The 13,181-nt window shown below is 60.8% G+C and overlaps 7 protein-coding genes across 7 annotated transcripts; 4 read left to right on the plus strand and 3 right to left on the minus strand.

Annotated features, from left to right (window-relative positions):
- Window positions 1–63: 63 nt before the first annotated feature.
- On the plus strand, window positions 64–1,682 carry C7974DRAFT_458827 (Aldehyde/histidinol dehydrogenase; the record flags this gene model as incomplete). Its single annotated transcript, XM_046146093.1, has 2 exons — window positions 64–465; window positions 513–1,682. 2 exons carry the CDS (start codon window positions 64–66, stop codon window positions 1,503–1,505), a joined length of 1,395 nt encoding a protein of 464 aa, XP_045995032.1. The 3' UTR covers window positions 1,506–1,682.
- Window positions 1,683–1,719: 37 nt separating this feature from the next.
- C7974DRAFT_399978 (ribosomal protein S8) lies at window positions 1,720–2,674 on the minus strand. The gene has a single exon (XM_046142461.1). It carries the CDS (start codon window positions 2,520–2,522, stop codon window positions 1,911–1,913), a length of 612 nt encoding a protein of 203 aa, XP_045995033.1. The 5' UTR covers window positions 2,523–2,674; the 3' UTR covers window positions 1,720–1,910.
- Window positions 2,675–2,741: 67 nt separating this feature from the next.
- Window positions 2,742–4,715, plus strand: C7974DRAFT_399980 (uncharacterized protein). Its single transcript, XM_046142462.1, has 3 exons — window positions 2,742–3,002; window positions 3,050–3,216; window positions 3,261–4,715. The coding sequence occupies exons 1-3, from the start codon at window positions 2,965–2,967 to the stop codon at window positions 4,436–4,438; spliced, it is 1,383 nt and encodes a 460-aa protein (XP_045995034.1). The 5' UTR covers window positions 2,742–2,964; the 3' UTR covers window positions 4,439–4,715.
- A 217-nt stretch (window positions 4,716–4,932) lies between these two features.
- Window positions 4,933–6,846, plus strand: C7974DRAFT_458837 (uncharacterized protein). Its single transcript, XM_046146094.1, has 2 exons — window positions 4,933–5,227; window positions 5,280–6,846. The coding sequence occupies exons 1-2, from the start codon at window positions 5,150–5,152 to the stop codon at window positions 6,693–6,695; spliced, it is 1,494 nt and encodes a 497-aa protein (XP_045995035.1). The 5' UTR covers window positions 4,933–5,149; the 3' UTR covers window positions 6,696–6,846.
- C7974DRAFT_236038 (uncharacterized protein) lies at window positions 6,846–8,017 on the plus strand. Its single transcript, XM_046137456.1, has one exon. The coding sequence runs from the start codon at window positions 6,997–6,999 to the stop codon at window positions 7,921–7,923; it is 927 nt and encodes a 308-aa protein (XP_045995036.1). The 5' UTR covers window positions 6,846–6,996; the 3' UTR covers window positions 7,924–8,017.
- A 1-nt stretch (window position 8,018) lies between these two features.
- Window positions 8,019–9,240, minus strand: C7974DRAFT_458839 (uncharacterized protein; the record flags this gene model as incomplete). The annotated part of the gene is made up of 4 exons (XM_046146095.1): window positions 8,019–8,495; window positions 8,575–8,775; window positions 8,834–9,013; window positions 9,059–9,240. The coding sequence occupies 4 exons, from the start codon at window positions 9,238–9,240 to the stop codon at window positions 8,219–8,221; spliced, it is 840 nt and encodes a 279-aa protein (XP_045995037.1). The 3' UTR covers window positions 8,019–8,218.
- A 1,765-nt stretch (window positions 9,241–11,005) lies between these two features.
- C7974DRAFT_465142 (NAD dependent epimerase/dehydratase) lies at window positions 11,006–12,359 on the minus strand. Its single transcript, XM_046146284.1, has 2 exons — window positions 11,894–12,359; window positions 11,006–11,745 (listed from the first exon to the last, which is right to left on the minus strand). The coding sequence occupies exons 1-2, from the start codon at window positions 12,321–12,323 to the stop codon at window positions 11,135–11,137; spliced, it is 1,041 nt and encodes a 346-aa protein (XP_045995038.1). The 5' UTR covers window positions 12,324–12,359; the 3' UTR covers window positions 11,006–11,134.
- Window positions 12,360–13,181: the final 822 nt, after the last annotated feature.

The following is a 13,181-nucleotide window of genomic DNA, read 5'->3' on the forward strand; positions in this document are numbered from 1 at the left end:
GGCCGTTTGCTGTGTGCAACTCCCAGATCCCCAATTGCACCATCAGTCAGTCAGGGTATCAACATGGCCGACGCAGCACTCGCCCGCCTCCACGCCGCCGCGCTCACCGCGCGCTGCCACAACGCTTTCTTCCGCCAGAAGCAGCTCAAGGCGCTGCACGACGCCCTGCGCCAGGACAGCAACACGCTCAAAGACGCGATTAGGGCGGATACGCGCGTCCCCGAGCAAGAGGCGGCGCGCGAGGTCGCGCTGGCGCTGGACCTGGTCCGGGAGCACTATGCCGCCATCGACCCGGCGACGGAGCTGGAGCGCGAGTACCGCGTTGCGAAGGGCAGGGACGCGGAAGACCAGACGACTCCGTGGGGGGTGGTTTATATTGAGCCGCTGCAAACACATACGCCGTTGTTCTCGGCCGTTTCTGCGCTGAGCGCGGCGCTGAGCGCGGGGAACTGTGTGGCGCTGAGGGTGCGTATGTGCTGTGTCTCTCCATCCCACGTCTGACGATATGACAGCTGGACAACAGTCTCCGCGCGCTGCCGACGCTGCTGCGCGCGCTGCTCACCGCGGCGCTCGAGCCAGACACGTTCGCCGCCGTGGCCGCCGCGCCGTCCGCAGACGCGCTGGCAGGCTGTTTGCAGGTGCTGCAGGACACCCACGTCGAGCAGCCGACGCACTTCCAGCTCGTGTCGCAGCAGCGCCGCGTCATCGCCATCGTCGACCGCACCGCGGACCTGGCATCCGCGGCGCAGAGCCTGGTGGCCGCGCGCTTCGGCTTCGGCGGGCGCTCGCCGTACGCGCCCGATCTGGTGCTCGTGAACGAGTTTGTGCACGAGGACTTCGTGGGCCATGTGCTGCGCGCCGCGATCCCGTATGTCGCGGGCGCGGGCGTCACGGGACCGAAAAGCCCCAGCAGCAGCCCGCAAACTCTCAACGCACACGCCGCCATCACCCCGCTGCCGTCGCTGACCAGCCTCTCCGCCCTCCCTGCACCCACCGCCCACCCCTCCCTCCCCGTCTCCCCCATCACCTCGCTCGAGCACGCGCTCAGCCTGCTCGACGCCGACGGTGCCGCCGCGCCCCTGCGCGCAGCCTACTTCTTCGGCAGCCCCGCGACAGGGAAGTACCTCGCGCAATACACCGCCGCCGCCCTCGCGCTCGTGAACCACATCCCCCCTGCGCTACTCCTCGGCCCCGCAGCCCCCGCGCACCACGCCCCCTCGCTCGACTTGCGGTACACGCGCACGCACTTCTCGCGCCCGGCACCCGTGTACGTAGCACCGCGCGGGACCACAGGGGAGCCGTGGAAAGTGGACGCGAGCGAGGCGCTGCGCACAGCGGGGCGGGAGATCGGGCAGAAGAAGAGGGCTGAGTGGATCGCGATTGGGTATTTTGAGCAGGGGATTTTGCTCGGGTTGGGGGTGTATGGGGTGCCGCTGCTGGCGTGTGTGGGGACGGGGGTGTTTTATGGGATGCGTGCTGGGTTAAGGCGGTTTGCGATTGTGTGAGGGGTGTGGAGTACATAGTTCGGTATTGTTAGGCTTTGGTTGTTGAGGGTATGTGGATGAATTGTCCGTGGATTGGTCGGAATAGGCTGGCCCGTCGAGGTGCATAATCGGTATCCTGTCTCTCCTCTTGAAATCCTCTGGTCATGTGATTTCCGGCGCGGTACTGTCGGGATATTGATAAACTGCTGCATTCGATCCGGCACTATGTTGAGCGCCGGGCTGAAGTGTGAACGTGTCATATTTCTACACATGCCGGTACTGTTGACCACCACATACACCGCTATACATCCGCCACCGTCATATTGATACAAGATGTGATACACCCCAAACCCCGCTGTCTCGTCGTCTGGGTCATGCCATCCCCCCAACTGCCTCTCATTGATATCCCTCGAACCATATCGAAGCCTACCACACCCGACACAGCGCCATCCCCCCCAACTGCCTCTCCACACACTCCCTGGCCTCCAGAATCCCCCGATCGGTCGTCAGGAACATGCACTCGCCCGGGTGCGTCAGCCCCTTGACATAGCTCGACTCGCGCGTGCGCGTGATCTTATTCAGGTCCGCGGCGGTCAGCCAGATGCGCCGCGTGGGCTTGGAAATCAGCTGCATGTGCGTGAGCACCGGCGCGTTGTTCCAGTACTTGAGCCCGAGCCAGAGGCGGCGGCGCGCGGGGTTCGACGGCACGCCGGCGGGTGCGGGTGCAAGGGCGCCGGCGGAGGGTCCTAGCGCGATCCGTGTTGCGGCGGGCGAGTGCACGGCGTACGCGGCTGATGGGTCGGCGGCGAGGGTCTGCGCCAGCGCCTCGTTGGCTTCCGGCGTGGGGAGCGTTTCTAGGTGGAAGGGCCGTGGGGGCGTGACGCCGCCCAGTGTTACGGAGGATAGGAAGCCTTCGCGCTGCAGCCCCAGGACGAGGTTTACGTGCATTTTCGACACGGGGATGGAGGTCAGCCCCAGGCGCGCTTTGGAGGCGTTTTGCAGGTGCGAGCACACGTGGGCGAGGTTGACGAGCGACATGGTGCGGTGGCGGTGCCCTCGCGGGCTGCGTGGGATAGCGGGGTATTGGACGGGGTGCTCGGGTGCGCGGCGGCGGGTGTGCGGCTGGGTCGATGCGCGGGGGTGTGCAATTGCGCGGTGATGTCGTCGCAGTCGTCGCAGTCGTAAATTTCTCGGAGTCGCGTCTGCGGCCGGAGGTCAGGGGTCCGAGCTCCAACTCCGCTGCTGGCTGCTGGCGCTTGGATTGGGGCTAGCCGGGCGGGCGCTTCGAGGACCAATGTCAGCCTCCAAACGGCGACGGCTCCCTGATCCTAGCGTGCGCATGCTCGGAGGGTTCTATATATTGCTTTGGTCTCTTGTCGTGATTTCTGCGTGTCCATAATCTTTGTTCTCAGCTTGTTGCGTGATTTCTGGATTGATTGCTGAGCTGGAGTACGAGAGCAGACCGCTTACACCCCGCACGATGCCTCCACAGCAGGGCGAGGTCTCGTTGACGACGCTGTAGGCTGCCTGATTGTTGTGGGTGACGAGCACTAACACTGTGACAGCTTCGCAGACATCCACTACTACTTCTCCCCGCCGACCCAGCAGCCCCCGCACCACCGCTTCGATAAGAGCTCCTATGTCTATCTCTACCACAACCCCATGCGCCAGACTGGGCGCGTGGAGATTGCAAACCACCCCGGAACCCCAAACCAGGATGCCTTTGCTGGCCGTGAGTCTTACGCAGCCACGTGAGACCAAGCTAATCATGACTAGTCCTGGACATTGTGAAGGTCGAGCAGAGCTACAAGCACCCATGCCTGTTCACTCTGACTGTCGACGCATTCCGCGACCAGCATGGCAGTCCAGCTTCTACGCCCCAGCAAGACATGTCCCAGTGGCATCTCCCCGTGCCCGACCCGCACAACCAGGGCAAGTACATGTACAGGATCCACACAATCGACGTCTATCTGTGGACGCCGAACGATGCGAGCATGTTCCTGGACTCGCTGCGGCGGGTGATGCAGCCGCACCAGCTGCAGATTATCGCAGACCCGCACGCCGTCACACCAACATCAGCACACGACTACAAGACCGACACGATGAGCCCCGTGATTGCGAACCTCGAACGCGCCGCCATCTCACACCAGAGCCGCACGCCCAGCATAAGCAGCACGCAGGCTTTCCCCGGGCCTCCACAGGCCGCGTTCCCTGGCCCACCAGCTGCTCGTACATCAACAGCCAGCCCGGCCTTCGCGCCCATGGCCTACAATCCTGCTGCGCCCGCGGCACCAGAGCCCATCGCCCACCGCGAGAAGACGCCGCCGCCGCCAGACGCCGCAGACGGCACGGGGCTCATGGGCGGGCCCGTCCACAGCTCGCAGCCGCAGTACAGCAACCCGCTGCAGGCCTCGTTCACGCCCCAGCAAACGACCGGCCCCTACACGCCCGGCCTGCCCGCGCCCGGCCAGGGCTTCAGCGGTCCCCCCAGCGCCCACCGCCAAAGCACATCCGGGTCGCTGCCGCCGCCGCCGCAGAGCCCTCCCTCGTTCGCAGGCCCGCCCCAGTCCGCGCCCCCCGCAGAGTCCTACAACCCCACCAGCCCGCCCGGCATCCAGCGCCAGTCGTCGCTCCCCGTGCAGCAGTACGCCGGCTACGGCGCGCCCGGCTACAGCAGCGGCCCCCAGTCCCCCGGCCTGCCGTCGCCGGGCCTGCACCAGCCGCAGCACTACCTGGGCTACGCGCAGCACCAGTACGGCAGCACCGGGCCCGCGCCCGCGCCCAGCGACCCCGCCGATCTGCACAAGCAGTTCTACCGGCCGACCGAGCAGGAGGCCAGTGTCACCGACCACGCGACGCCGGGCGCGGCGCCCAACTCCAACATGGGCAAGCGCGTGGTCAAGGTCGAGAAGGGCGTGGGCCGGTTCCTGAAGAAGCTGGATAGCAAGTGGTGAGAGGGTGTTGTTTTAGCCAGCGTTGCGTGATGTTCTGAATATACCCACTCGTTAGATTTACTATGTACTTTGTATGAGCTGGCCCACGTGTAAGATGCGATCCGCGTGAGTGTGATTCGCTGGCCCGGCTGTCAGATGCGGTCACAGCGCCAATCAAGGACCACGCTAAGCCGCGGGAGCTGGCGCTAGCGCGGGCCCAGAATAGCAGCCGGTTTTCGAGGCCTGCTGAGGTGAGGGCTGCGTGGTGCGAGATGCGCGATGCGAGTTGTGAGATGCGAGACGAGACGCAGGATGGGGGGATTGCGCGAGCTTGGTGACATCCCTGTGCGGTACGCAGCACGTCACGGTGACCGAGGTCGGGTCCAGGCGTAGCGGGCCAGCCAGCACAGCACTGCACAGCACAGCACAGCGCCGCCCCAGCCACAGCTCCACCTCAGCCCTGCACTCCTACGCAGCGCCAAGCCGAGTCCAGCCAGAGCTGCCTGCTGCATCCATCTCCCCTCCCTGTCCGTGTCTTCACAGCGGCGTGCAATTGCTTTACCCTTTGACGTTCCCTGCCGTTGACGTTTCCTGCCGTTGACGTCGCTAGCGCGTGTCAAGTCCGCGGCCCCGGGCCTGCTCCACTTCCCTGGCGGTGATCTCATTTCCAACAATTTCCGGCGAGCTGAAGAGCGTGCCAGCTGCCCGACGGCTGCCCTGAACGCTCCTGCAATGCGGCTGCCCACGTTGGACGCGCGCGCGCCCGCCCTCGAGCGGCGGCTGGACCAGCAGAACCGCAGCTTCGTCATTGTAGGTGCAGTGGGATGAGACGAGACGAGAGACACTACTGACCGCCCCGCAGATCTCCATCATCGTCGTCGCCGTCTTCGCCATCCTGCTCACCACCTACCTCGTCACCCTGCGCTTCCGCCGGCCCTTCTCGTCCCTCCGCAGCAACGACAAGCCCCGCGACATGCTCCCCTCCCTCTTCTCCTGGTCCCGCCTGCGCGGCACCCGCCATGCCTACTCCAACTCGCTCCAAGACTCCACCCGCGGCCCCAGCGTCAGCGACAGCACCCGCGACCGGGCCCCGAGCAACGCCTCCGCCGAGCCCGCCGGCGTCGACCGCAACACCTCGATCCGCAGCATCATGACGCTCCCCTCGTACTCGCGCTCCGTGCGCGCCAACGAGCGCCTGCTCGGCCGCGCCGGCGACCGCGACGGCATGGACAACGTACTCGAGCTGCCCGAGTCCGCGACCGAGGAGGAAGCCACCCGCAACGCCGAAATGGAGTCGCTGTACCAGATCCGGCTGGCGCGGCGCGCGGAGGCGGCGGACCGCGAGGCCCGTCGGCAGGCCCGCCGCGACGCGCGCGCCCGCGGCGACACCATCGCGCTCGCGGATATCCGGCGTGCGGCCGATGCGGCCGCGGACGCGCAGGTCAGCGCGCTGCTGATTGCGGAGCACCAGGGGCGCGGGCGCGAGCGGCGCGTGTCGGCGGTTAAGTACGCGGATGTCGGGGTTGCGCGGCACGACGGGACGCGGGTGCGCGCCGGCGAGGACGAGAGCGATACGCGGGGGTTGCTGGACGGCGCGGCGTCGTTCGGCGGCCGCGAGCGGGGTCTCACGACGACATCCACAAACTCGTTTAACACGCTGGGCACGGGGCACGAGCGCGGGGGCTCCGTGTCGTCGGCCGCGCGCTCGTCGGTGGACAGCCGCGCCGACGGGAGTGCCGGAGGCGGGAGCCGTAACGCCTCGCGCGCGGCTTCGCTGGACGCAGGCACCGCGCTCGCACACACGAACACGCACTCGAACGCGCACTCCCCCGCCGCCAGCAGAGACGCGAGCCCCCACCCGCTCCCCGCCGAGGACGCGCCGGCCTACGAGGACCCGCCTGATTACTCGAGTCCCGTGGACCGCCGCGCACCGCTGCTGCCGCGGGTCCCGGATGCGTCGCACGCGCGGCAGGCGAGCTTTGAGCGGCAGGCGAGTTTTGGCGGGATGGCGGGGGAGGGCAGGCGGGCTAGTATCGCGCGGTCCGTGGATGCGAATGTGACGCAGCCGCTGAGTCCCTCGCGGCAGTCGAGTTTTGGAGCGCAGTCGAGTGTCGGAGCGCAGTCTAGCAGAGACAGGCCCTCGGGTGCTGAACGCCCCTCCGGACCCCCCCGGGTGCCCAGTCTGCAGCGCCTGCCCAGTCTCGAGCGAATGCCTAGTCTGCGAGTCGTGATGACGGCGCCGACGCCTGTGGATGGCGATATGGCTGCGTTTCGGTAGTGCGCCGCCACCCGCAGACGGCGGATCTGAGGCCGGGGACGGGCGTGCGGTAGCGGTAGCGGTGGACGACAGAACGTAACCCTCGGTGACCGCGCTGGGGGTGTTGTGCCGGATGCGGAGATGGGGGTGTCGACTCGCACCGCACCGCACGCTCCCGCCGCACGCTCACCGGATCCTCGCTTCTCGCTACCCAGCCCCGACTCTCGAATCCAGGGTCCCGGAGGGGGAGACTCGTGCTCGATGATCGCATGTCGACGGTCGTTTCGGCGCGTGCTTCGGGACACTTCACCTCGGGTACCCCATGCCCGATTATCAAGCTCCTCGGCCCTGGGTCTCGGCTTCTGAGATCGCAACACCCATACACACTCGAACCCGGCCCATCACATCTCCCTTTCAGATCCTGACACATCGGACACCAGATCTAGACTTTGCCATGTACTGTATTGGATTGCGGCTCACAGATTCTGGTCTTGAGCCTCGAACACCTAATAGTTTTTTCGCGTTTCTTTTAGCGGTACTGGACTTCACAGCGCTTTGTATTGCGCTGTCTTGCGCGACGGACGCATGGACGGGACGGCGGACGGTGGGTTTGTATACACGCGGACGCACAGATGTACAGGCGGATGCACATACCCAAAGGCAGATGGACACACACACGGACGGAGGTGGACATACAGAGATATACACACACACGGAGGCGAAGACACAAACACACGGACAAGGACAGACACGGAAATGTATACTCGAAGGTGGAGAGCCGCAAATCCACACACATACACAGAAACGGACGCACGCACGCACGAGACACGACTGCATAGACATCCTGCTTGGTACAGCACGGCACTGGGATGCGTTGGCTTATCACGATACACCAGCCCTTGAACAGACAGCAGAGCAGACGCACTACCCACGTACTGCACGCCTGCTTTCCGCACTGCACGGACAAGTCAGGAGAATCAACACCATTCCACCATCGCCAATCCACACACACACATACACACGCACGCAGACTAGCAGGCGGACGACACACACACAGAGAGAAAGAGTAGCGCACAGACAACAGAATCACGGACACGAACACACGCGACCGGCACCGCGCACGAGATACGATAGCATAGGCGTGGGCGTTGGGATTGCTCTACAACGGCGCTTGGATGGGAAGGAGGCGCTTGGCTGGGACGGGACGCGCGTGTACAGACTTGGGGTGTTTAATACCATTGTTGCATGACTTGCGTGCTTTCATTCGGTGCAGGTTCGTGCTTTCACTCGGTTCAGCTTCGTGCTTTGCATTCCGTTCTGTCTGAATCTGTGGGCTGCGCGTCGTCGAAAGAGATGCTGAGTGCCGACAGGCTAGATGCTGGATCTGCCCTAGGATCCCTGGGTTTGGATCGAAACGCAGCCAAGCTCGAAGCCCACGATGGAGTCCCACGATGGAGTCCCACGATGGAGTCCCTCGCCCAGATCCCTCACCCAGACCCTTCACCACGTCCCCCACCACACCCCGCCACACCCACCCCACCCGCCTACGCATGAAACGCATAATACTGCCCAATATTACTCAAACTCGCCCCCCCATTATCCACCAACCGCCCATCCCCCGTACTCGCCATGAAATACGCGTACCGATGCACATCCGCCGACACGTCCAGCCACGGCAGCACCTCGTCCAGAAACGCCTTGACCTGGTCGTCGGACCCGGCGGCCTGGAACTCGGTGATCCACAGCGGGCGGCCGGCGGCCAGGGTGCGGGCAAGGTTGATGTGGGATTTGAAGTAGGCGGCGTTGAGGGCGTGGTCGTACCTGGGGTCTGTGAGCGGGTGTGTGGTGCGGGACGCGGGACGTGTGCTGTCAGCCGCGGAGTGCGGAGTGTGGGACGAACCAGTGGATCGCGATGAAGTCAACCGTGCAGCCTGTGCAAGCGGCCAGGAACGAGGAGAGGTATGCGAGTCCGCCCGCGCCGTTCGTCACCGCCGGCGAGCCCAGGTACATTTTCTCCTTCAGCGCGTGCTGCGGCTCCATGTACTCTTTCCACGTGGCCACGGCGGTGTTGACGTCCATGCACGAGCCGCCCATGCCGGGCCTGGGGTATCGTATTAGCACGCTCCCTCATCATCTCGCTTTGGAAGGCGAAGTCCTACTGGCACGTGTCCGGCTCATTGAAGCCGAGGAGGTGCGTCGGCGCATCCGGGTTCGCGAGCGCGGCGGCCCGCACGTCCGCAGCCCATTTGCCCGTGTGGTCGCCGCGGTTCGAGTGCAGCATGGGGACGAACTCGTAGGCAGTGTTGAGGGGGGGCGTGCGGCTGTCCCAGTTGTACGCCCTGGGTGGTCAATTTTGGCGTGTGGGGTGAAGGGGGGGAATGTACCAGGTCACGTGCGAGCCGTACTGGTTGAACATGGCGACGTATTTGGCGTCGTTGTAGGACACGCCGCGGCGCGAGGGGCCGCCGGTCTCCGGGGGAGCGCGGGCGGAGAGCTGCGAGAGGGGAGTTGCGGAGACGCAGATGAGGAGCGCCAGGACCGCGAGGAGGGTCTGGAAGGGGGACATCGTGCTCGATGTGCGTGGAGTCGACGATGGAAGGGTAGACGTGATAAGGTGGAGTTTGTAAAAGAACAAAGGTGGTTGAGAAAATTGGGGTGCCTTGGGTGGCTTATATACAGTGGGGATCACGGTGAAGGCGAGTGGGTCCGTCGCGCTTTTCGCAAGCGACTGCAAGTGAAGCGCACAGGCAGATCGCGGATAATCTGAAAAGGCGTAGATTGCAGACTATGATGAACTGCTCAATCAACTTTCGAGACTTGACCACGACTACTCGATGCGCAAGGCATACTCGCGTCGACCATGCAACCCACATCAGCTGCAGCACGTCCAGCACCTCGAAGCCGCACAAACATCCGCATGCATCTGTAAACAAAGCCCAGAACCGCCGCAGTCTGCCGTCGTACAAGCACAATCCACGCTCACCCCATGGCAGTGCCAGCTCAAAGACGGACGAGCACAGTCAGCGTGACTTGTCTTTCAACACGACCATGGATCGAGTGCAGCAGCAGTGTTGATGAAAGAAAGCGGTGTCGTGCTGTCTTTCAGGTGTGCTAGCGTTCCGGGCGCGCGTTGTCTCGCTTTGTTCTGCTTTGTCGTGGGAACGTTGGCTGCTTGCCTCGAGTATCACCATGACCAGGGTAGGTGTGCCTTTGAGTCTATGTGGAGACGGGGCTCTCGATGAGAGGGCAGCGTTGTGTCGAGTCTCCTGCAGCATCGAGCCGGATACATGGCAATAGCGGGTTCAAGACACCGCCAGAATGTTAGGAAGGCGTCAGATCCATGGAGTGTGGATACTGCTTCTTTCGCCGGTGCAGTGGAAGTCGACAACGGACTATCTGGTGAGCTCGGCATAGCGAACGACTGTAATGCCAGGCCGTGCTATGAGGCATTCCTCTGCTTGAATAGAGTGGTTACTACCACCAGATGGCGGCGAAACGAGATACCGAACAGTTCTGCTTGCACAATCTTGCGGTCTCAATCGTTTCCTTTTCCCGAAACCTTTATTTTTACCTTTTTTTTGAACTGCCAGCAAAAAGAGCAAGGTACCCAGCCTCGTAGTTACCACAGTATCGTGCACTGACGACTCATCTCCCGACATGAATCGATGTAATCTGGTCCAACACGGCTAGATGAAGACTTAAGTAACCTTCTTATAGCTGGAGGTGTCTTGCCGATGCATCAAGTGACCAAACGAGTCTCCTCGCAATCACTCCGAGTCTTGCTCAATTTTCGACAACCTATCAGCGGCTTCAAAGTTGGACTACAGTCTTCTTAGCAAAAGCACGTAACGGGACACACTTGACAGCTTGGCTGCATGCTGAACCACTCACTATTTGCAAGGGGAGTAATCAATCCACCTGTTTCTTTATTCTATGTTCAGGTCACACGTTGCCACCGGCTCCAGCAGCATGCTGAGCCACCCGACATGAGTGTACGCGCCAACGAGCCGTATTAGGTGCCGATGGCTTATCTTCTTCACGCACTTGAAATCCTTTCTGAGGACTGTGTCTCGGGTTGTCTCTTCAACCAAGGACGTATAGCGAGATGATAGTACATATACATAGAATAGATGGGCGAACATCTGTTATCAGTGCTTGTAAGAATGTGCAGATCCCCCCAACTATGGAACAGAGATGTACCTGTAGGTAGTAAAGGCCTCTAACTGGCTATAAGAGTCTATTCAGACGTCCTGCAGGGCAATAACGAGGGGTTAAACTAATGATAGGATGATGTGTTAATTTCTATCGTACGTAGCTACACCGCGTAATCTGTTCCACAGTTGTTGGGGCTTACATAAGTGGCTAACGGTTGTAGTGAACTAATTGTATGAAAACATTGCGATGTGGCGCATGAAGCAAGTGAAGTAGGATTTAGTCTCTATCTACTAAATAAACTAAGCTTAGTAAGTATAGATCTGTTCTGTAGCGCTCTCTTCTACGCTCGGTAACACAAGATCTTGTCCAAGTTCAATCTGCTGATCTACAAGTTCCCTTACAGAGTCCTCCACAGCTGTCCACTGAATCTTCAACAGCTCTTCTGTTCTTTCTGAACGCGGCTTGATTGGGTCAGGAAGGGGTCCCTTGACTCTCACCCCGAGACCGGGATACTCTCTCTTGATGAAATCCAACACCACCTCCCACGACCATTCCGGCGAGCCGAGAAGAAACTCGTTCACACCAGCCTGCAGCGCCGCGTCCAGAACGCGCAAGTGCGCAAGCGCAACGTCCCGCACGTCGACCCCGAGAATCGGGAACGACACTTTTTGCGTGAACAGAGACATCCACAGCACGCCATTGCTGGAGCCAGACGAGGCAGGTACTTGCAACAGATGCTTGCCGATCGACAGCGCTGGATGCGTGGTGACGATGTCGAAGTGCAGGGAGGCGTACGCGTTGGCCCAGTCGAGGCACGCCCTGTGCGCTAGGACCTTGGACGCGTGGTACATGATCATAGGGTGCATAGGCGGAGCCATGGACTCCAAGTTGAGATCAATGTCGTGGGAAGTACCCGCTGAGCTGTGGTTAGCGTGTATCTTGGCGGGGTAGTGGTGATGAAGGAAGTGTTTGATGAAGACGGGGGACCAAAACGGGGCCGATTGACAAATGTGTGGCTGATTGGGCGAGGAATCTGCTAGACTGATGCGGAGCAGACAACTTACGCGTGACCTCTGGGAGTTGCTGTGCTACCCAGTCCAACGGCATGAATACATTGGCGGAAGATGTAATCACAACACGCTTCACTGACGGCGCTTGTTGTGCTGCTTCGAGGATTGCGACCGTGCCTCTGACGGCAGGCTCTTCGTAGTCACGTTTGAAGTCGGAGTTAGCGCCAGGAATCGGGGATGCCAGGTGCAAAATATAACGGACGCCGTTTAGTGCACTGTGGAAGGAATCGCTTTTCGTGATATCAGAAATGACGATGAACTCGAGCTGGTCAACGTGTTTTGGAAAGAGGTCCTTCATGTCTTGGATGGCTGACTCCCTCCGCACACTCAGGCGAGCACGATGACCAGCTTCAAGAACCTCCTTGATGACATGGCAACCGATGAAACCCGTACCACCGGTGATGAAAACGAGGTCCGCTGGCATGGTGAGAGCTGATGGGTTCTTAATGGGACACAAATCCTGTAGAATGGAAGTCTTTGCAGTGTGAGATATGCTGAAGAGGAAGCTATGATAGTAACTGCCAGCGGCCTGTAGGTATATAATGTGTAGTCTCAACCTTACTTTTCATTCAATATTGTGGATGTGTGAATATCAGACATGATAGCACTAATAGTCGTGACGACATCAAACGCCGATTGATCGTTCATTATTCATCGTTTAACAAGCCCGCGTCCTAGAAACGGAGATAACGGCGAACCGATCGGTGGAAAATGCGTTGTGCTGAGGCAACTTGGTGCAAGGACGAAGACACCACCTGACGTAACTGGAGCCCTGTTAATTCCCATCCCTGTAATCGCACGGTTGTTTGTAGTAATAGGCCCATATTTCTTCTAGCCTTCGGCACTCGGACACGTATGAGGCCCCACTCGCTCGCAACACATTAAAGGCCGAGTACTATAACCTCGGAGTTAGTACACCCTGTGTTACACAACACCCTCTCTTGTAGTTTTTAGACCTGCTCCGCCTCTCTATACCTCTTCCACAACACCTCTGTATCTCCACACTTACACCACGACTTGAGGGTCTAGAGTCTAGAGCCCGAGATCCAGACCCGGAGCCCGCGCGTTTGGACATTGAATCGTGCGTTTGAGGATGGAACTGTGACTTGAAAGTGTGCGTTGGTTAGGTGGGGTTAACTTTGCGGGTTTTGGGTCTTGCTTCTTTCTTCTTTCTTCTTTCTTCTTGCTTCTTGCGTCTTGCTTCTTGCGTCTTGCTTCTTGCGTCTTGCTTCTTGCTTCTTGCTTCTTACTTTTTGATTCTTGCTTCTTATTTTTTGATTCT

Source organism: Boeremia exigua, assembly GCF_020726555.1.
Source record: "Boeremia exigua strain MPI-SDFR-AT-0100 chromosome Unknown C7974scaffold_9, whole genome shotgun sequence".
NCBI classification, from domain to species: Eukaryota; Fungi; Ascomycota; class Dothideomycetes; order Pleosporales; family Didymellaceae; genus Boeremia; species Boeremia exigua.